We start from the raw sequence: 20,091 nt of genomic DNA on the forward strand, positions 1-20,091 counted from the left end.
GGGTCAAAGTGGCAAAGAATCGGGGAACTTTGGACTGTCCTTCCTGTGTCTTGGGAGCACTTCCCTAGTGATGGGCCTCAGAAGTCAGAGGTGGCATGGAGGGAACAACCCACAGGTGTCTTCAGAAACCTGAACAGTGTTGAGTGCCTGCCTGACCTTAGACTGGTCCTGCTCAGGGCAGATTCAAGGCCCAGTAACCTCACAGCCTGCCTGTCTGCCCTTAAATACTTCTTGTCTTTCCTGCTCCATGCCTGGGCTGGAGCAGTTGGCTGTGTCTACAGAGAGGTCGTACCCGAGAAGCCTGTAGCAACAGCTCTAGTTCTAGGAGAACCAGCACTGATTGATTTGTAATGTCTGCACTGGCTTGGTTATAGCCATGGGGGGACTAGAGGGAGGGAGTGCTGAGAGCAATTAATAGTGTCTGTCCCGGATGCGGTTTGTGGTGCTCACCATATTTTCACCACCACAGCCAGCTAATACCATGAGCACTGTCAGTTTCCTTGGTCTATGGCAGTGAGCTTTGTAATCTGGTGACAGGTCATGGGCTTTTGTGCCTCCATCCTTCTTCTGACTTCATGCCACTTTGTTGTCCCAGAGTTCAAGCAAAAAGAAGAGTGCACGGTCCGTGGGCGGAACTTGATCCAGATCAGCATCCAGGAGGACCCTTGGAACCTGCCCAGCTCCATCAGGACCCTAGTGGACAACATCCAGCGATATGTGGAAGGTCCGTGGGTAGGGAGGGCGTCACGCTTGTTGGTGGCCTTTGATTCTGATGTAGGTTGTGAGGTTGTCTGGAATGGGCCTATCTGTGTGTCCCTGTCTTCATGTCTAAGGAGGGACAGAGCAGCAGAGCCATTTTCTAGTGAATGTCCCGACCTGGTGAGGCCCCAGGCTCTCTGTATGGCTGGAGGAGCCTGGAAACGGGGCCATTTAAGCTGAGGCTTCTTACAGTCATGGGCTGGCCTGGGGAACTCATTCCTCCTCGGCTCCCAAAACTGGATTCCATCTGGGTTCTTACTTGTCATCAAGGTTGTACACTGAAGCTCACTGGTTTGAGTTGTCAATGATACGGGCAATTGCCCTTTCCTGACACCTTAGCAGCCAGCTGCCCTGTGGCCTCACTTGAATGAGGACATTAGGTACCTTACACTTGTATTTACCAAACATCTACCTATTTGAACCTTTGGGCATCTAAGTCAGGAACTCCCAGGCTAGAACAACTCAGGCCAGGGCAGCTGGAACAGGAGAAAGGAATTGCAAAGGTATGACCGTCTCGAGCCAAGCCATTCCGGTTTCTAAACAGAAGTAGGTTACTAGCATGAGTCTGGGATCTGTCTGCCAGCAAGGAAAACTTTCTTAGCCACTTTTGGCTGTGTGACTCTACACCTTCCTTGACTTCTCTGGGCCTTCTTTTCTTAGTGAATGCTGCAGGCTCACAACACTCTCTCCGTCACATGTTGCTATGAGGACAAATGAGTCAGTTAGTTACATCAGGTACATGAGATACCACCGGACATGGCTATGTCCTTAAGGAGTGGCTTCTTCCCACTCATGCTGTCCCCACACCCCTCCAGAGCACCTCCCCTGCATCTCACTAGGGATGAGTGTTTCAGTACCAAGTCTGGCGGCCATTCCGATTTTCTTGGAGGATTTTTGGACCCAAGAGAATTTCTGAAGTGGCTGAGTGCTCAACACCTCTCAGGCACAAGTGATCCTTCGCCACATAGGGCGTGGCTGTGCCTGGGTGGGCAGGGCTATGCCTGGGTGCACGCGGTGGCTGTTCACTTGACTGCTGATTGGAGAGACTGCATGTGTGCCTGTACCTCTCAGGCAGAAGTGAGCCTTGGCCACACAGGGCAGGGCTGTGCCTGGGTGCACGCGGTGGCTGTTCACTTGACTGTCGATCAGAGAGACTGCGTGTGTGCCTGCACCTCTGCAACATGTGGACACATTGTAGGGCAGGATCCTTGACTCAAGAGACAACACTGTTGGCTTTATCCTCTGTGATGGGGATATAGGGACAGATAAGGCTGGCAGTAGGGGCTCCATCGCTGATGTCCAGGGGCTCTGGAACTTACCCAGCATGCGTTGTTACTTCTGAGCATAGCTCAGGCACCACAGCATCTGTGCGGGGCCAGAGCCCGTGTGCTGCATGCATCCACTGGCTGGCCACCGCCTCTGCCAGCCCTGCTCAGCTTCCTCCTCTCTCCTTCTTCCTTCCAGATGGAAAGAACCAGCTGCTCCTGGCTCTGCTAAAGTGCACAGGTGAGAACAGGCTCTGAAGGCCCCCCCCACCGGGAGTCGCAGTGGGTGCTGAGGCCACAGGCTGGGGAAATGCCCATCTGCTGATCAACAGTGTCCCACTGGAGCCCCTCAGCGCTTGCACTGGGAGGCAGTCTTTGCTCCCAGCATCACCAGAATCTCCCTGAACCTCACCTTTTTCTCTGGAGTCAGGCAGGAGACTAGTCTCAGGCCCTGGGAACAGGAGCCCTGCTCAGTGCTACATACTGGGCCTGGTGGGTGTTGACAGGGATTCTGAGCAAAAGACAGAGGGTGAGGAAGGTAGGCCCTTAGTCAGTAGAGCCTAGCCCTGGAGGAGTGGAGGATGGGCTGCAGGAGGCCTCAGGTGTGTGGGGGGATGAGGGGTACATGTTCCATATTTGCCTTCTCTCCCCCAAGTGACCAACTACTCTGCATTGCCTAGGTCCTTTATCCTGCTGTGCCAATAGGGGGCAGGGCATAGAGTGGTGAGGCCCAGGGAGAACATTCTTAGGGCTGGTCTTGAAGTGCAGCTTAGCATTGCTAGTGTCCATGTGGCCGAGGCTGAGAGGGCCCGTGGCTCGTGGCAGGACAGATGGTTCAGGGTTTGGACATGGCCTTGGAAAAGACCACACGTTTGTTTCTTCAGGGAGCAGATACTTGGGCAGTGGGATAGTGGAATTCAGAGTGGATATGTCTGCTTCTGAAGAATTTATGTTTGTGGAACTGGCTTTTGTGCATTCAGAATTCCCCACTGGCCCCTTGTGGGTGTGCCAGATCCTAGGTGTGGGGGTTGAGGTTGGAGGTGCTGTGGCACAGGCCGATTCACCCAGAGGCCCCTGCACCTCCCACAGACACGGAGCTGCAGCTGCGCCGGGATGCTGTCTTCTGTCAGGCCCTGGTGGCTGCTGTGTGCACCTTCTCAGAGCAGCTACTGGCGGCCCTTGACTACCGGTACAACAACAATGGCGAGTATGAAGAAAGCAGCCGCGATGCCAGCCGTAAGTGGCTGGAGCAGGTGGCAGCCACAGGCGTCCTGCTGCACTGGCAGTCTCTGCTGGCACCAGCCACTGTGGTAAGTGGCCAGGGAGGGTGGCAGCATGGGAGGTACACTATTGCGGGCTCCTGTTACCCAGGGGTTCTTGTGGTAGTGATTTGCTGACCATTTACTGTTAGAATTGGGCGTTTGTGGATGGACAATAATCCATATACGCTGAGGCAATGGTTCTCAATCTGTGGGTCGCGACCCCTTTGACAAACTTCTGTCTCCCAATATAATTTACATTACTATCCATAACAGTAGCAAAATTAGTTATGAATTAGCAATGAAAGTAATTTTATGTTGGGCTGGTCACCACAACCTTAAGAACTGTGTTAAAGCATTGCAGCATTAGGAAGGTTGAGAACCACTGCTCTGTGGTGCCCTGGGGAAGGGAAGCAGACAGACAAGGAAAAGAAATAGCACAAACCTGTGGTTTTGAGCCACAAGCCGGCAGGTGTCTTGGAAAAGTTGGGGGGGCGTGGGGGGGAGGTATTACTTGCATTTAGAATTTGTGTAGCAGCCAGAGGTGCTGGCTCAGCATCCCATAGCTGCTCCAGTGCAAGGGGCTCCAGAGACTGCCACTGGCCACCTGAGATCACCCCCTGCTGGCCACTGATGAGCACTGCTTCTGGTCTCCAGGAGATCTGCCTCTGGCCCAGAAAGCATGCCCCACCCCACCCCTACCCCATGCCAGCCCTCACTAAACCCTTCTCAGGATGGAACACTAGACCCACTCAGCTCCTTCACTGTTGTCACCAGCACCGAGCTGGCTGCTGGGTCTGCAGCTCACTTCCTAGCAGAAGAAGACTGAGAGGAGGGAGGGAAGACATCAAGCCGGGAGGGAACTCAGAAAAGCCTGAAGGCTTGGGAGTGTCTCAGGAGCGAGTGGTCAAAGCCAGACTTTCTGGGGCGGCAGCTTTTGAGCCGTGGCCTCTGCCACCCAGAATGATGGTCTAGGAAGAGTACGCATGCGCTAAGGCGCTGAGCAGAGAGGCCTGTGTGGCGGGAGGGGAGCAGGCAGAGGGCTGGGAAAGCAAGGTTGGTTGGGTGGTTCGCAGGTAAAAGTTACCTCAGAAGCTGAAGTTTTAAAAGGAAGCTTGTGATCCCGGGGAGGGCCAATTAGGGGACTGTATGGAGAAGGACCCCTCTGGGGTGGCCTGGTGAGAAATGGCTGGAATTGTGTTGGCTGGGAGGCTGGAGTGAGGCAGACTGTGTCCTGAAGGTTGGCATATCAGGCTTGGTCATGCTGCTGGATGGATTAGGGGACCAGGGTGCAGAAAGCCTGGGGGCAGTAGTCAGAACAGGTCTGAGGGGCCGAGAAAGGAAATACAGATGTTCATAGAGTCAGCTGGGTTTCAGATGGTGCTTGGTGTGGCCATACAGCGAATCAGAGTAGAGATGAGTTCTGACCCATATGGGGCACAAGACAGGCGGTAGGATGGATGTCACATGCAGAGCCACACTCAGGGCACCCACAGCCGAGCCAGCTTCATAGGTGAGAAGCATGGCATTTCCAGGGAAGCCCAGGACAGGGTGGTATCCGAGTCCTCACCACATCTTTTCCCTGCAGAAGGAGGAACGGACCATGCTGGAGGACATCTGGGTGACCCTGTCAGAGCTGGACAATGTCACCTTCTCCTTTAAGCAGCTGGATGAGACGTCAGTGGCCAGTGAGTCACATGTCACATGGTGCCCTCCCTTCCTGCCCCGAGAGTTACACGTTGCTCAGAGCCACCCTGGCTCTCCCCTGCTGCCAGGCTAGCAGCCCCAGTTGACTAGTTTCCAATTCTTCAAGACTCACATTCCAACATGAATCTCAGAGTCGGCTTTTGGGGAGCATGTGGAAAAGGAGGGGTGTGTTAGCTGCTTCCCAGGCCGAGTCTTCAGTTGACAGCAGCTTCCTATCTGGAGGCTGGGTAGGGCTCTGGGAGAAGCTGTGATTAGTTAGTGATGCCTGCATGGTGCAGGTATAGGCCCTGAGTCACATTTTGTCAGCATTTTCTTCCTTATGGGCACTGATAAGCTACGGGGCCCATTTTTGGACAGCTTTTGCCAGGTAGAGGGGCTCTGAGCTGCCAGGCAAGGGATTCACAGGACAGGGTTGAGGAGGCTGAAGACACTGTGGCCAGCTCTCCCCAGGGGCAGAGTCAGTGTTGGGACCAAGAAGAAAGCAGTGGGGAGCCAGGGGCTGTGGGAGCAGGTGAAGGGGGAGGCCACAGAGGCTGTCCAAAGTTATGCATGGGGTGGGTGGGGGGGGTTGAGACTGTCCCACTGGGATGTTGGGGCAAGAAGGCCTCAGATGTCATTCTGTGGAAACAGAAACCCCAGCATGCCACCCTGAGGCTGGGAAGACAAGAGGGTCTGAGGCTCTATTAGTCAGAAGGACTGGAGGTATAAGGTTAGTCCTCCTGAGTGCAGCTCTGTCCAGCCTCCCCTCCGGCCCTCTTAGTGAGCCACCCCGCTTTGCTTCACCCTCCCCAGACACCAACGTCTTCTATCACATTGAGGGCAGCAGGCAGGCGCTGAAGGTAGTCTTCTACCTGGATGGCTTCCACTTCTCCAGGCTGCCCTCCCGCCTGGAGGGCGGGGCTAGCCTCAGGCTGCACACTGTGCTCTTCACAAAAGGTGAGCAGCCAGGCTGGGGGACCCTCAATGGAGGTGGGTGAGGCCACTTAGCCTCCTAAGACCCAACCCCTACCCTCCCTTGCCTTCCCTTGTAGCTCTGGAGAATGTAGAAGGGCCGCCGCCCCCAGGCAGCCAGGCTGCAGAGGACCTTCAACAGGAGATCAATGCCCAGTCCCTGGAGAAGGTGCAGCAGTACTACAGAAAGCTCAGGTAGCTGCTGTGGGTTGGCAGGGTGAGGCAGGAGTCCAGGGAGGGAGCCCCAAGGTGAGGGCACATCCTGCAAAGCCATGGGCAAACCTGATACCTTCTGGAGCATACACAGCACTGTGCACAGGGGCCGCTGCTAACCCATTGTACAGCTGATTATACTGAGGCCTACGCAGCCTGCCCCAGGTCACACAGCAACATGAGCCCAGTCTCTTCAGCCTATCCCTCCCTGTGCAGGGAGGGTTGCTGATGGGGCTCCTAGCACCAGGTCCTGTGCTGAGAACTTTCAGAGAGAAATAGAGAGGGTAGGAGACACAACTTTGTCCAGGGGAAGTGCATCGGGGGCCAGGAAAGCAGCTAAGAGCTGACTACAGCCACACCCACAGCCACGCCCTCCAACACACTCATAATCTCACCTTCACCAGACCCCAGACCAGGCTCCCAGCCGTGGCCCTTCTTGAGTCCTGACTCATTGCTCTCTCTGCAATATCAAGAGGCGGGGAATGGGGGGGGGGTGTTCCTGGAAAAGGGCACTGTCTTCCCAGGTTTCCTCTGACCATTTGCAAATTAGAAAATGAAGCTTCCGTACATTTACTAGGCAATAAGACCCAGGGCACAATTTACAACTTAGTTGTTGCTGCCACTGTCTGTCCTGTGTCTGTTTGGCCACTCACCACTTCTCCTTTGCTCAGAGTGCTCATGGAGACTTTCTGTGGGCCCTGCACTGCCCTGGGACTCAGAAAGCAGTCCTGTTCTTCATGAACACTTGTTCTGTCAAGGCTGGGCTGCCAAATCCAGCTCATCCCTTGTATGTAAATAAAGTTTTATTCACACACAGTCAAGACAGTTTTCTTCCTGAATCCTTCATGGCTTTTTTGCTGGGCATGGCAGAAGACACAGACTGGTTAAAAGGGCCAGTGCTTTCTAATTGGCCCACTAGAAGGGTTTAGAGGGAGCAGAAAGCATAGGCTTGTAAACCCAGAACAGTGGCGTGCCAGTTGCAAAATGTTCAGAAGAGAGAAAGCAGGGATGGGAATGCTGTCCAGGGCAGTCAGGCAGAGGTGGCATCGAAGCCAGAGGCCCTTTCTTGCTTCCCTAGGGCTACTGGAGGAACAGGTGACATTGGCACATACAGCCCCCAGAGGCACTCAATGACTTCCTTCTGAGAGTCCCAGGAGGATGCAGGGCTATAGCTGTAGGGCTGCGACTCAGGACAGGGGTGTGGCCAAAGCGTGTGAGTGTGTGTGTGCATCTGTGTGTGTGCACTTGTGTGCATGCATGGCTGCTATGTGTGCGTGATCCTCAGCCCCGTCTGTTTCCTTCAGGGCCTTCTACCTGGAGCGGTCCAACCTCCCCACAGATGCCGGGACCACAGCTGTGAAGATCGACCAGGTGTGCTGATGTCCCTGGAAGCTTGGGCAGGGTGGGGACACTTGGGCCAGGGTCACTACCAGCTGAGTTAGCCGTAAACAGAATCAGACCCAGAAGTCCCTAAGCCCACACAGCCCCTGCAGCTTGCTTTCTTCTCTTGGGACGGAGGTTTTCAACCTGTGGTTCCTGACCCCTTTGGGGCCAAATAACCCTTTCACAGGGGTCACCTAAGACCATTGGAAAACAGATATTTACATTATGATTCTTAAGAGTAGCAAAATTACAGTTATGAAGTAGCAATGAAATAATTTTATGGTTGGGGTCACCACAACATGAGGAACTATATAAAGGCCACAGCATTAGCAAGACTGGGAACCGCTGTCCTATGACTTCCTTGCGTGACATACTCTTGCTTGGGGGCTGTCTTGTGAGTCCTTTCTTTGTCACATTTCTTGAGCTGAGACCCCTAAGGATCAGTGTGTTGATTGTCACTCCAAGTGTGGATTCCCACAGTATTTCCTTTTGCTTCAGGTCATTACCAGGCATTTAGAGATCAGAAATTCTCCGTTGAAGCTAGAGCTTTGTCACTTCTTGGCTTTTTGGTGAGGAGCAAGCATTGAGTCTGTTCTCACCAGTTTAGTGCTTCGTTGGTCCTCTGTCTAAGGATGACACGATCGAGGCTTCCGTACCCATCTAGAGAAGCCAACAGAGAAACGGAAGGGTCTGAGATCCAGCCACGGGGTCAGTTTTGTTGCATCATGATGGGCCTGAGTGGTTTCTGCCTCTCACCCACAATGCATCTCTCTGGCCTGCTTCCCCAGTGCCGTGCAGGCCTTGAACTTGGAACCAATTGTGAGGAACTAGCCTTGGGGCTCAGAGGCTGTGAGCTCCAAAGAGCGTGGGCACCATCATTGGGGATTTTGTAGTCTGTTGGCTACAAACCGGAGTGTCATAATGACACAGGGTTGAGGAAGACTGAGCATAAGGAATGGCTTGTCCTCCGGAGAGGCCTCTTGAGCCAGATGTGACAGGTTTAGAGAGGATAAAAGATGTTACCCACTAGGCTTAGGTGGGGCAGCGCCTGGCAGGGGAAGAGCCAGCTTGGAAGATCAGAATTGAAACAGTAAATGCGCAACACCAGCTTACAGGGCAGTGGGAGCTACAGGTGGTTCTTGAGCTCTGGAAGGACAAGGCTGAGGCAGCTGTGATCCGCTGGATTAGAAGGATGATAGAGGAGGCCAGTGCAGGTTTCGGGACCGTGGACTTCTGGACACCTGTCACATCTCTTGCAGCTGATACGTCCCATCAATGCTCTGGATGAACTCTATCGTCTCATGAAGTCCTTCGTGCACCCCAAAGCTGGCGCTGCTGGGAGCCTCGGTGCCGGTCTCATCCCCATCTCCTCTGAGCTCTGCTACCGCCTGGGGGCGTGCCAGATCACCATGTGTGGCACCGGCATGCAGCGGTGAGCCTGAGCTAAGGCCAGATGGGACATAGCAGGGCTGGGTAGGCTCTGGGTATTTGGGGACTCATGCACAGAGGTGGGAGGTTGGGTTCAAATCCTGGTGCTATAGTACCCATGTTCTGGGCCTCGACTTACCTGATGGTGAAATGGAGTAGCCTATGTCAGTGAGCCTGGGAGGACCCTGCACTGTTTTGATTCTAGCTCACTGAGAAGGGAGACACTATGAGCTCCTCATCTTGCCATTGTCCACCCAGGGAACTGCTGTCTCATTGTAACTAGCAAGCCAGTGTGAAGCTATCCCAGAGTTTTCAACTGGGGCAATTTCACTTTTCTGGGGATACCCAACAAAGTCTAGAGACATTTGTGATCCTTATGATTGTGGGGAGGAATAAGCAGCAGGTAGAAGCCAGAGGCTGTAAGACACTGCTGAGTGTCTTACAAAACAGGGATTGGCACACCATCTCAGGGGAGGCCTGGTGTGTTACAATTAGGGAACTGAGGTATAGGGCATAGGGAGATTGGATGGATGAAGTTGTAGATTAAGAATGCAAACGGTCTGTCTCCCAGCCCAGGCCAGGAGCAGACCTAAGGCACACACCTCTGTGCCCTCTCTGATCCCCTAAGAAAACTGCCAAGAACCATCCCTCAGTTAAGTGTTCGCAGTGGCCTCTGCCTGGGGCTATGGGCTCTTGTAGAAAGCTCCAGGAAGTCCCTGGTTCATCTTTAGGGAGGAGTGGGTAGCTTGCCTTGAGGGGATGAGAGGTAATGGCTTCCAGGAGGACTGAATGGGAGGATCCAGGAACCTCCCTGAGAGACAGTGGGTACCTGGGGATCATGGGAGGAAGGGAGGCAGTGGTGGACAGGAAGTGGTCCTTGTCTTACCTCTGTCTTTACCCGCTGCAGGAGTACCCTGAGTGTGTCCCTGGAACAGGCAGCCATCCTGGCACGGAGTCACGGGCTGCTGCCCAAGTGTGTCATGCAGGCCACAGACATCATGCGCAAGCAGGTAAGGCCACACACCGTGGGCATCGTGGCCGGGGATCCTGAGCTCAGCTCTGTGGGGTGTGGTTCATCTTGGGACAGGTCCTCCTCAGCCCCAGATACCTTGCTTAATCTCAGCTGTTCACGCTTGTTACCCCGCCCAGCTCCCTGCTTCCCCTGTACCCTGAGCTCCACAGCCCAGGTCTGATAGCAGTTTCCTCCTAGGGTCCTCGAGTGGAGATTTTGGCCAAAAACCTTCGAATCAAGGACCCAATGCCCCAAGGTGCACCACGGTGAGTAGCCACCCACCCTTGCCAACCTTTGTCATCTTCCCAGGAAGGCCAAAGCCTGCTTGGCGTAAGACTCTGGGTCTCACTCCAATGAGAGCCCCCCGGTATTCCATGGGGCCACCTCTCACTATGGGAACTCTAAAGATCACAACCATGGCTTAACCTATTACCCAGCCACTGATCCACTGTTGGGCTCTCTCCTCAACCCCTGATGGTGACTCTGCCAGTCCTGTGGTAACAGCCTTCTGTCATCTTCAGCAACTAGCTCCTGCTGCTCCTCAGGGGGTCATAACTCCTTAGTCCCTGCCAACCCTGCTGCCAGTGACCCCCCGGGAGTTCTGAATAACTGTTTTGAAATAGTGGCTTCAGGCAGTGTCTCCTAGTGGCAGTGCCCCCGCAGAACCCCAGTGTGTCCCTGATCAGGGCCTTGATGGTCTGCTGTTGTCCCTCCCCTGAAGCCTGCTCCCTCCCCTTTGGTCTGCCAATTTGTCTTCATGCTTTTGTGGCCCCTGGCCTTTCAGGAATGGTGCCATCCACCCTCGCATGAACCCAGTCGGTCCCACAGCAGCCCTGCAAGCAAGGTCCTGCTGAGGTCCCCATCGGCAGGTGGGCACTCGGAGGCCCAGAGGTGTTCAGTATCTTGCTGGGGGTCACACAGTAGCAGAGCTGGAATGCTGACCTCAGACAGTCTAGACCTAGACATTTAACTGTCACCACTGTGTCATTGCTCTCTCAAGTTCACCATGGTGACCTCCTGTCTGGTCCCCCACCCCTGAAATCATCCCTGTCCGTGGCTGCCTCTCCCTGAAGCCCAGCACACAGTCCTTCATTGAAGGCATAACCCAGTGTCCTCCTCTGCAGCCCTTCCAAAACCAAGGAGCCATCATGGCTACAAGCGGGCAGGCTCAAACTCTGAGATGGGGGGCAGCTTAGAGCTATTGCCCAGTGTCTATACCCTATAAGCATCCAAGTACACATGCCATTTGGTAATGCCTTGCCTGCCTCTAGAGCAGCGGTTCTCAGCCTTCTGAATACTGCGACCTCAAGCTGTGGTGACCGCAGCCATAAAATTGCTTTCATTGCTACTTCATAACTCTAATTTTGTTACTGCTCTGAATCATAATGTAAATGTCTGATATGCAGCCCCAAAGGGCTCGTGACCCAGAGGTTGAGAACCATAGCTCTAGAGGGCCAGAATCTACCTTGGAGAAGGGGACAGGGTACTTACCACTCTCTGTATTGTTCTGGGTATGAATTACTTGTCGTGATAGATAAAGGAGGAAGTAGCCCCATGTGATAGACACTCGGCCCCTCCTCATGCTCTCTGTCTCTGCCCGCCAGCCTCTACCGCCTCTGCCAGCCTCCGGTGGATGGAGACCTCTGAACACCAACATGCACCCTGCTCGGCCACTGCCTCTGCAGCTGCAATACTGGGGGACACGGAGCGGCTAGAAGGTGACCTGAGGTTTCTGCCATAGCTGTGTTGAGATCTACCCAGCTGAACCTTGCTGTCACCGTCCAGGACAAGCCTCTGCGCACATGCCCTCCCTGAACTGGCTGATCACCCCTGGGCTGGCAGGTTCTCCATACTTCTGCCTAAGGCCTGAGGGCTGCTAGGGCCCCCAGAGCTCATGAATGTAGCTGGGGCCTGGATGCCTACACTCACCCAAGTCCCCTGCCTACACAGGGACAAGTCACAGGGTCTGGTAGCTGGAGGCCTGAAGACCCAGCTCCTCAGATGGCAAAGCTGCACTTTGAACCTGGGGTTCCTCCCGGGTCCACATTCCCGGAGACTGTGCCTGTTTCCTGCCCTGGCTGCAGCTTCCAGACATGTCCCTTTCCCCATACTAACCAGCCCAGCAGACTCGGGACAGCCTGGCTTTTGCCAGGAGAGGGACACTGGGCTGAGCAGCCGTCACCTCGTGGACACTTGAGAGACTTGCTAGCTTCCAACATGACCCACCACCATTGGAATCGGAGCTGCCTGCTCTGGGTACCAGATTGGCTCTGATGTTAGTTTATATGGCACAGCATCTCTGTGGTTTATATTTTGTATTTTTTTTCTTATTGTTATTGTTAGTGTTGTCAAGAGTTTCTCCTTCCCGTAAGTTTTATGATTATGTCTTTGACACTTTAAATTTCAGAGAAAGTATATTGCCTAACGGGACCAACGTAAAGTAGTATCAGCAACTTTATTCAGTTCTACTAAAAAAAAAAAAAAGAAGAAGAAGAAGAAAAGAAAAAAGAAACTAAATTATTGAAAAAAATTAAGATGTCATTATTTCCATTTTAAAATCTTACGATCGTGAGATGTGGCTCACAGGGCCCACTGCTTCCTTCCCCTGCCTCAGCGCCCCGGCATCTGGCCCATGTTGGACCTTTGTTGTTGAATGATTGGACCAGGGTTAGAGAAGTGGCCAGACTGAGTTGTGACTTAGGGCTGGGCTGTATGTCATTTGCTTTCATGTTGCCATCTCAGAGCAGGGCATTTGGGACTTCATGGAGAACCAGTTAGGAACCCATTGTCTACCTTCTGGGTAGAGGTCTGCACATGGGTACCCCTTGGCTGTTTGTCACATCCCGGATTTCTGAACATCTAGAGGGGCATGCTAGCATGGAGGAGGAAGAGGAGGAGGAAGAGGAGGAGGAGGAGGAGGAGGATCCTGTCACCTCTGACTGGCTGTAAGGATGGGCTGTCAGGATGGGTTGGGGGAGTATGGTCTTCTCAGTCCCCGGGGGCCAGCTTTCTCTATAGAGTCCACTTTGTTGATGTGTTTTGTTTGTTCAGAGAATCAGGGCCCCGTGTTAAATAACCCTGCTGAGGGGAATGGGGAAGGACCCCCGAGGGCCAGGGTATCATGCCTGGTTTATTTTAAATGTACAGATTCTTTTCATTAAATTCATGATAGATTTTTTATTATTATTAAAAGTCAGTATATAATACAAATAAAGTGTGGTCTGCTTGTTTGGTGGTGAATGGGCGTGGGATGGCTTCCAGCTCAGACACCTAACCTGGAGGTCGGTGGCCCTGAGCCAACAGTGTGAACAACGCCAATGTGACAGGTCCCATACAACAAATAACGACTTTTATATTGAATTCCAATCTTCCTTTGGATTCTAAGCTCTTGAGTTCATTGTTGACAGGAGAGAAATGTGATTGGTATTTTTCTAGAGGTTTCCTGCCCTGTTCTGGGTGGGTGTTTTCCATGTGTTTAGAGGGCAGGGCAAATCCAAAGTAGCCATAGAACTATTGTCTGTCCCAGTGTCTGAGACATGGGATCTGAGCAAAAGTGTGGTTTAACACTTAATGGCCTGGAGAGGGCTCAGCACAGCTCACAACATAGCTCACAACCATCTATAATTTCAGTGCAGGGGATCTGATGCCCTCTTCTGCTCTCTGGATTCTAGGCACACATGTGGTGCACAGATGTAGATTGCAGGCAAGACCCTCACACACACAAATCTTAAAAATGCAGCAAGACAGTTGGAATCCAAGCCAGCCACAAATATGCTGATCACAAGAGTCCCTATAAGGTGACCATCCCTGCTACACACAGGCCAGGCCCAGGTGGGTTCTATGCTCTTTGTAGGTGTTTCATCTGCTTAGGCTTCATGAGTCACCAGGATTTATAGGCCCAGCCAAGCCAGTCACTTCTTGTACTGCATTTGACCTACAGGCCTTGGCCAGCCTTCCCCCTTCCTCTTTTTCTTCCCTCTTCCTCCTCTGCTTCCTCTCCTTCTTCCCTCATTTCCCACACATTGGAAAAAGTGTTTTTCCCCTGCTTCTTTCTCATGTAAGAGTCCCTCATAGTCTCTGCCTGTCCCAGGTCTACCCCGAAGGGCACTGGGTCCCCCTGGGAGGTGACCTTGCTTCTCAGTTCCAGTTTCAAATGACCCTACACTGTTGAACTCTCCGAGGGCTTCTGCCAGGGTTTTGGGCCGTGGGATAGTGTCTTCTGCATCATATGAAGCCAGCATCCGGATTTCAGGAAAGTCACCAAGAGCTGTCGCCTGTGTGTGGTTGGAGTTGCCAGGGAGTCTGAGGTGTGCGCAGGAATCAGGCCCCAAGATCTGCAGACAGAAGGTCCTCAGAAGTGAAGCAGAGAGACCAGAGGTAGAGTGTCTGTGACTTTGAGCCACTGGCGTTTGTTCCTGGATCTGGTGGGAAGAGCTGGGGACATAAACACCACACCTGACATGGCTTGCTGCAGCTGCCTGGGTGTCTGTCTGGTGGGACTGTCAGCAGGCTGGGAGCGTCTGTCTTGGGACTTTTGAGGTCATTCCCTGACCTGGAAGCCCCTGTGCTTGTTGGGAGGGATGTCATCACCTCCCTCAGAGGCTCAATTTCCTTTTTTGTGGGTTGGGATTCAAGATAGGGTTTCTCTGTGGCTTTGGAGGCTGTCCTGGAACTAGCTCTTGTAGACCAGGCTGGTCTCTAACTCACAGAGATCCGCCTGCCTCTGTCGTTTTCCTTTTTTAAGCAAAGGAAATGCCACATTGCGTTCAGGACAGCCTGGCTCTGCAGTAATGTCCTGAAGGCATGTAGAGCCCAGCCTGTCCAGCAGGGGGCACCATGGACTGTAGAATGCCCAGAAGTTGTGGTTGCCTGGTGGGGTCCCTCCTAGGGACACAGAAGCTGGTCCTGGGTGGCCGTGTTGGGGACAGCGCCTGCCTGAAGGTGCAGCTGGTGTTGTTTGGACAAGGAGACCTGCTGCCCAGATGAATTCCATATAAACATTTTTTTCTCACTGGTTCCTCTACATTTTCCCTCCCTTTGGGTCTCCTTCCTTCCTTCCTTCCTTCCTTCCTTCCTTCCTTCCTTCCTTCCTTCCTTCCTTCCTTCCTTCCTTCCTTCTTTTTAATTAGTCATTATTTTTGTTCCCGTTCCTTTGTCCCCTGCTACCCCTCCTCCTTTTTCTGGTTTTCTTTGTTCTGTGGTGGGTCTTGGGCACGATTGTTTTCCTATTCTCTCCTCTCTTTTCTCCTTGCCTTTCGTCTTTCTTCCATTTGTATCTGTGAGAACACAAGGACCCGCTAACCCACATTTGCTGTCTACCCCATTCTCCCTCCCCACTCTGCTTGCTGGAACCAAATAGAACTGTGGCCACCAGGTGGCGGTGTGGGGCAGGCTGTCTTGAGAAGGATCCTCTGCTCCAGTGTTAGAGGCAGGCATTGGAGTGTGTGTGTGTGCTCGCGCGCGCAGAGGGGGTGTTCAGGAGGGGGAGGGTCAGGAATGACTTGAATGTAGATGTTCCCCACGTGGCATGTGACTCAGTATGTCCCTGTCTCTCTCTGCTCTTGTCTTCCACCTGTGAAGAGAGACCCAACCAGATTCTCTGAAAAACTTGTCACTCTCTAGTCAGCTCAGCTGTCCAACTAATTTGAAGGACTAGTTGTGACATTCAGAATCATACCCAGACGCGCTGCTCAGTGGCTTGAAGGACACTTACCACCCATTCGAGATCCCACCCCTCTCATGCTTACTCCTCATGCCCCAAGCCCACTCTGCCTCGGGCCTTTGCATGAGCTGCTCCCTGCAGACGATTCCCGCGAATCCTGAGGCACCTGCAGGTTCCTGTCTCACATCCCCTTGTCGCTGAGCTGTGTGGCTGTGCTTCTGTCCCCTCCAAGAATTTGTCTTTCTCTGCTTCTCCCAGAGCCCTCCAGAAATGGTGACCGAGAATGTGAAAGAATGGACTTGTGGCTGTGAGGGTCATCTCGGGGGTAGGGGGTGGGGGGTGGGGGCGGCGCGGGCAGAGCTGACAGGGCACTCCTCAAGGCCTGGCCCTCCCATCTTCAGCTCCTCCAAGGAGGACCCTGCCATCAGCACACACCCCTGCTGCAGCTGGTCTGGTCTGTCCCCCACAGCTAAGGACCACTTAGGATGAATTGAAGGGCCCAAGGGGACCCTTTATTCCCAGTAAGCAGATGGCATGATCTGGGGTCCTCTTGGGGCCAAGGAGATACAGGCTGTAAGCATTAGCTGAACACCTACTATGTGCTGGGCATGGTATCCATGGGTGGGACACATCCCCTCAGCAAATGCTCAAGATTGCCCTACAGGGGCCCCGTGGGGAGGAAGATGGGGACAGGGATGGGGCTCAGCCCAGGCCTCCATAGTTAAGAAGCCTCACAATCGAGAGCTGAGTCCCTGGCGTCTGGGTCCAGAGCAGAATGGACGGTACGATGTGACCCAGGACACTGCATTTAAACGAGAAGAAATGCAGAGCCCAGCTGTGGAGGCCAAGGGTGGCTGACATGCTTCAGTGACACTTCACCCTGGCTCTGTTCAGGAAATGAGAACCAGGCAGCCTCAGGAAACAGGATCCCAGGTGCTCAGCAGGTCGAGGAGGGGTGACTGAGTGCTGACCTCTGCCTGAAGCCCATGAGCTCTGCTCTGGACTTCCCAGGCCCGGGTGTCTGGGCCAGCTGCTTGACTTGTGTCTGCCTCAGGTCTCCCTGCAGTGCTCTTCTGGGGTGGCCGGTGCAGGCTGGAGGAGGAGGAGTCGCGTGACAGGCACAGCTTGGTAACTGTGACTGGCGATCCGTCATGGCTGGAGATCCATCCCATCCCTGCAGGCATCATTTGAAGGTGACTAAAGTCCGAACATCGGTGTGTGGAGAAGGAAGCTCACCCTGGCAGAACTGGCCCTGGAGAGGTCTTCTAGGCATTTATAAGTAGAACCCGACTAGCTATCTGCTCTCTACCCAGAACCCTCAGGGAAGCACAGTGAGGTCTCTGATCCTGTTGGAAGTGCGTTGGTGAGCTTGCTTCGCCTAGGGTCTGCTGCACTTAGGCCAAACACAGAGTATGGAGGAGGCCAGGCTGGGATCACAGGAGCTGGAATGTTCTGGGCCACATAGAACGAGGGCCAGAGAGCATCACCTTCCCTTAGCATGGGCGCGCAGGATCACAGTCGCAGGAAGCTGCTGCCCTCTCATGTGGCCCCTCAGGCGGGATGTGATGACTTGACTTTCAACCTGATGTGAAGTAGAAGGTCCTGGATTTGAATTCTACCCCTGCTCTTGGTTGGCTGCAGGGAAGGCAAGGAGTTGGCCAACCGGGAGAGGATATGGATTCTGACAGGAGCTGTGACTTTCAGCAAGCTGAGGCCCAGCCCGAGGGACTGACAACGTCACAGGCTCAGCATGCTCCTGCCACAGTTGTTCCTGTGGCCTGGCCACCATCGACATCCAGAGTTTCCGGAAGAGAACTGGGCAGTTGCCCAAGAGCCTATTGGCACGTGGCATCTCGTTTCTGCTCTGTCATGTGTGCACAGGGTGGCACGTGGCAGCAGATTTCTGCTCTGTCATGTGTGCACAGGGTGTCTTGGGAGCCCCAGGCCTTCCAGCTGCTTCATCCAGATCTTCCGAGCCAAGGATGAGATCATGGGCTGTTCCTTTAAGACAGGGAGGGAAACTGGCCTCTTGATTAGAGGGAATCGCGCTCTGTGTATACAGCAGTTCTAGAAGATTCTGTCTGTTGCGGGAAGAGGGGCCTCTGTGCTCATCACAGCAGTGAATGAATACTGACCTCAGTGGAGACGCGTTTGCAAGTGTGTGGTGAACTTTCGTGTGCGTGCTCACGAGTGTGCACACTCTTGTCTGCATCGCTTTTACAAGCTTTCATAACTCCAGCTCCTCAGTATCCCCCTGCCCTCGGAGGTGTGATGCTTCTGATGTGGATGTGGTGGGACCCGCTGTCTCAAGCTCCCACCACTCTGGGGATCTCCTGGGACTGTGAGCTAACATAAACCCTCTCTCCTCTAAGTTGCTTTCGATCAGGACATTTGATCAAAGTAACAGAAATGAAACTAGAACAAAGGTCAATTCCACCAGGGCCAGAACAAAGCGGTGTCCAGCCCACGGGACAACCAGTATCCACTGAGGGGATGAATGATGGACAGGGAGATGGCCCAGCTGGCCATGCAAGCACAAGGACCCCATGGGAATCCCTAGCACTGCTGTAAAAACGAAAACAAATGAAAAATCACAGGTGCTGTAGCGGGTGGAGACTGGTGGACGCCCCCTCAGTCTCCTGGCCAGCTGGTCTGACTGAATTGGCGAGCTCCAGGTTCAGTTACTGAGTAAGTGGAAACTGATAAAGGTGGATTCTTCACACACACACACACACACACACACACACACACACACACACACACACACACACGTGCATGTGCATAGACATAGAACAAGTACTCATAAAGACATGCAACACTGCACGAATACATACATATGCTCATATCTCCAATACAGACAGATGCCCACCACACACGTACACACGCATGTACACACACTCACACATGTACACACACATACACATACATCCATATGCACACATACACACATACACACACACACACACACACACACACACACACACACACACACACACAAATAGAAAGCTCACTCTGGCCCCATGAGTAGACTCAGCTCAAACTTTTTGCCTGCCTCAAATATCTTCTCCCTCAAGCCTCCCAAATCTGAAAGCTGATGGAGAAATTTATTTATTCTGATGAATATGTATTACTTCTTCCCAGACAAGATATGCAGGTTTTAATAAGGAGTATCTAGAGACACAATGTTTAAATCCAGGGACGTCACCCCAATAATGAGACTGTAAGGTGATGATGAGGGTGACGGAGATAGTTAGGGCACAGAGGCCCTGGGGAGTCATGGAATCACAGGACAGCTAAGGCCTCCCTGGATGCAGTGCTTGATCCTGGGTTGGCAAGGAGTTAAACATGTCTTCCTCTTTGTGGTTAAACATCCGCGAAGCTGCTGTTAGGTTATTGCTATATGAGAAGTCGAATCTCTGGCCCACATGTGTGCAGTGTGTACTGTTCCCTAGCCCCGGGCACCGGGTTCCTTCTCCCACAACCACTGTATGCAAGTCAGGGTACCTCTCAGAGCCCCTGCTGCCGTATGGGTGCCTTCCCTGGGGCTTGCAGAGAAAGTAGAATTGGTCAGCACTTGAAGATGAACTGGAAAAATATGTATGGTGTGTGTGTGTGTGTGTGTGTGTGTGTGCGCGTGTGTGTGTGTGTGTGTGTGTGTGTGTGTGTGTGTTTGCGTGCTCGCGTGCATGCGCACGGGTGCGTGCATGCATGTGTGTGTGTGCGTGCCCGTGTGTGTGTGTGTGTGTGTGTGTGTGTGTGTGTGTGTGTGTGTATGGTGTGTGTGAGATGTGGAGCTCAGAGGACAACTTGGAGGAATTGGTTCTCTCCTTCCACTGTGAGGGTCCCAAGGCTCAAACTCTAGGTTGTCAGACTTGGCAGCAGCTGCCTTTGTCCATTAAGCCATCGTTCTAGTCCTGAGCATGCTATTTTGTACTCAAGGCTACCTTCATTTTCCTCCCTTTTGTGTCAAGCCACGCCTCACTTTCTGATTTCTCATCCTTTGGAACTTACTACCCAGGGTCAGCAGGGCCTAAGGACCCCGTGTCTATGACTGCTCATTTGCATATTGAAAGATGATGTATTTCATTGCAAATGATCGTCCTTTTATTTCCTTCTCGTGATCCACTTAGGGCGCCCTAATGAGCTTTTAAGTGGGTGTGCCATGCTATAGGTTAATTATTTAAGGCTTTCAATTCAGGACAGGACAGCGGAGGGTTGTTAAGGACACTTCTCTGGGAGGTGGTGGGGTCAGACAAGGTGGAGAGGGTCTGGCTTGGGTCCACCAGGATTCATGCTATAGGGCCAGCTGTGGCTCTCGGCTGCACACAGGGCCACTTTGGGGTTGAGCTGGAACTGAAGGGTAAATGTAACTACTGGGTTAGTACCGATGTCCAATGTACTGCCCAGCACACACAGCCCTCTGACAGGTGACCATGCTGGCACTGAGTCATG

General features: G+C 53.1%; 1 protein-coding gene across 1 annotated transcript in view; it reads left to right on the plus strand.

Annotated features, from left to right (window-relative positions):
- The window catches only part of Prex1 (phosphatidylinositol-3,4,5-trisphosphate dependent Rac exchange factor 1), a 157,596-nt gene extending 145,129 nt beyond the window's left edge, over window positions 1–12,467 (plus strand). Inside the window, exons 30-40 of the mRNA XM_027423375.2 lie at window positions 596–724; window positions 2,224–2,265; window positions 3,114–3,334; window positions 4,872–4,971; window positions 5,783–5,926; window positions 6,022–6,136; window positions 7,459–7,525; window positions 8,797–8,969; window positions 9,873–9,975; window positions 10,176–10,243; window positions 11,582–12,467. Coding sequence (XP_027279176.1) covers window positions 596–724; window positions 2,224–2,265; window positions 3,114–3,334; window positions 4,872–4,971; window positions 5,783–5,926; window positions 6,022–6,136; window positions 7,459–7,525; window positions 8,797–8,969; window positions 9,873–9,975; window positions 10,176–10,243; window positions 11,582–11,624 — 1,205 coding nt within the window. The 3' untranslated portion in view covers window positions 11,625–12,467. The remainder of the gene's footprint in view (window positions 1–595; window positions 725–2,223; window positions 2,266–3,113; window positions 3,335–4,871; window positions 4,972–5,782; window positions 5,927–6,021; window positions 6,137–7,458; window positions 7,526–8,796; window positions 8,970–9,872; window positions 9,976–10,175; window positions 10,244–11,581) is intronic.
- Window positions 12,468–20,091: the final 7,624 nt, after the last annotated feature.

This window comes from Cricetulus griseus, chromosome 6, assembly GCF_003668045.3.
Source record: "Cricetulus griseus strain 17A/GY chromosome 6, alternate assembly CriGri-PICRH-1.0, whole genome shotgun sequence".
Classification (NCBI taxonomy): Eukaryota; Metazoa; Chordata; class Mammalia; order Rodentia; family Cricetidae; genus Cricetulus; species Cricetulus griseus.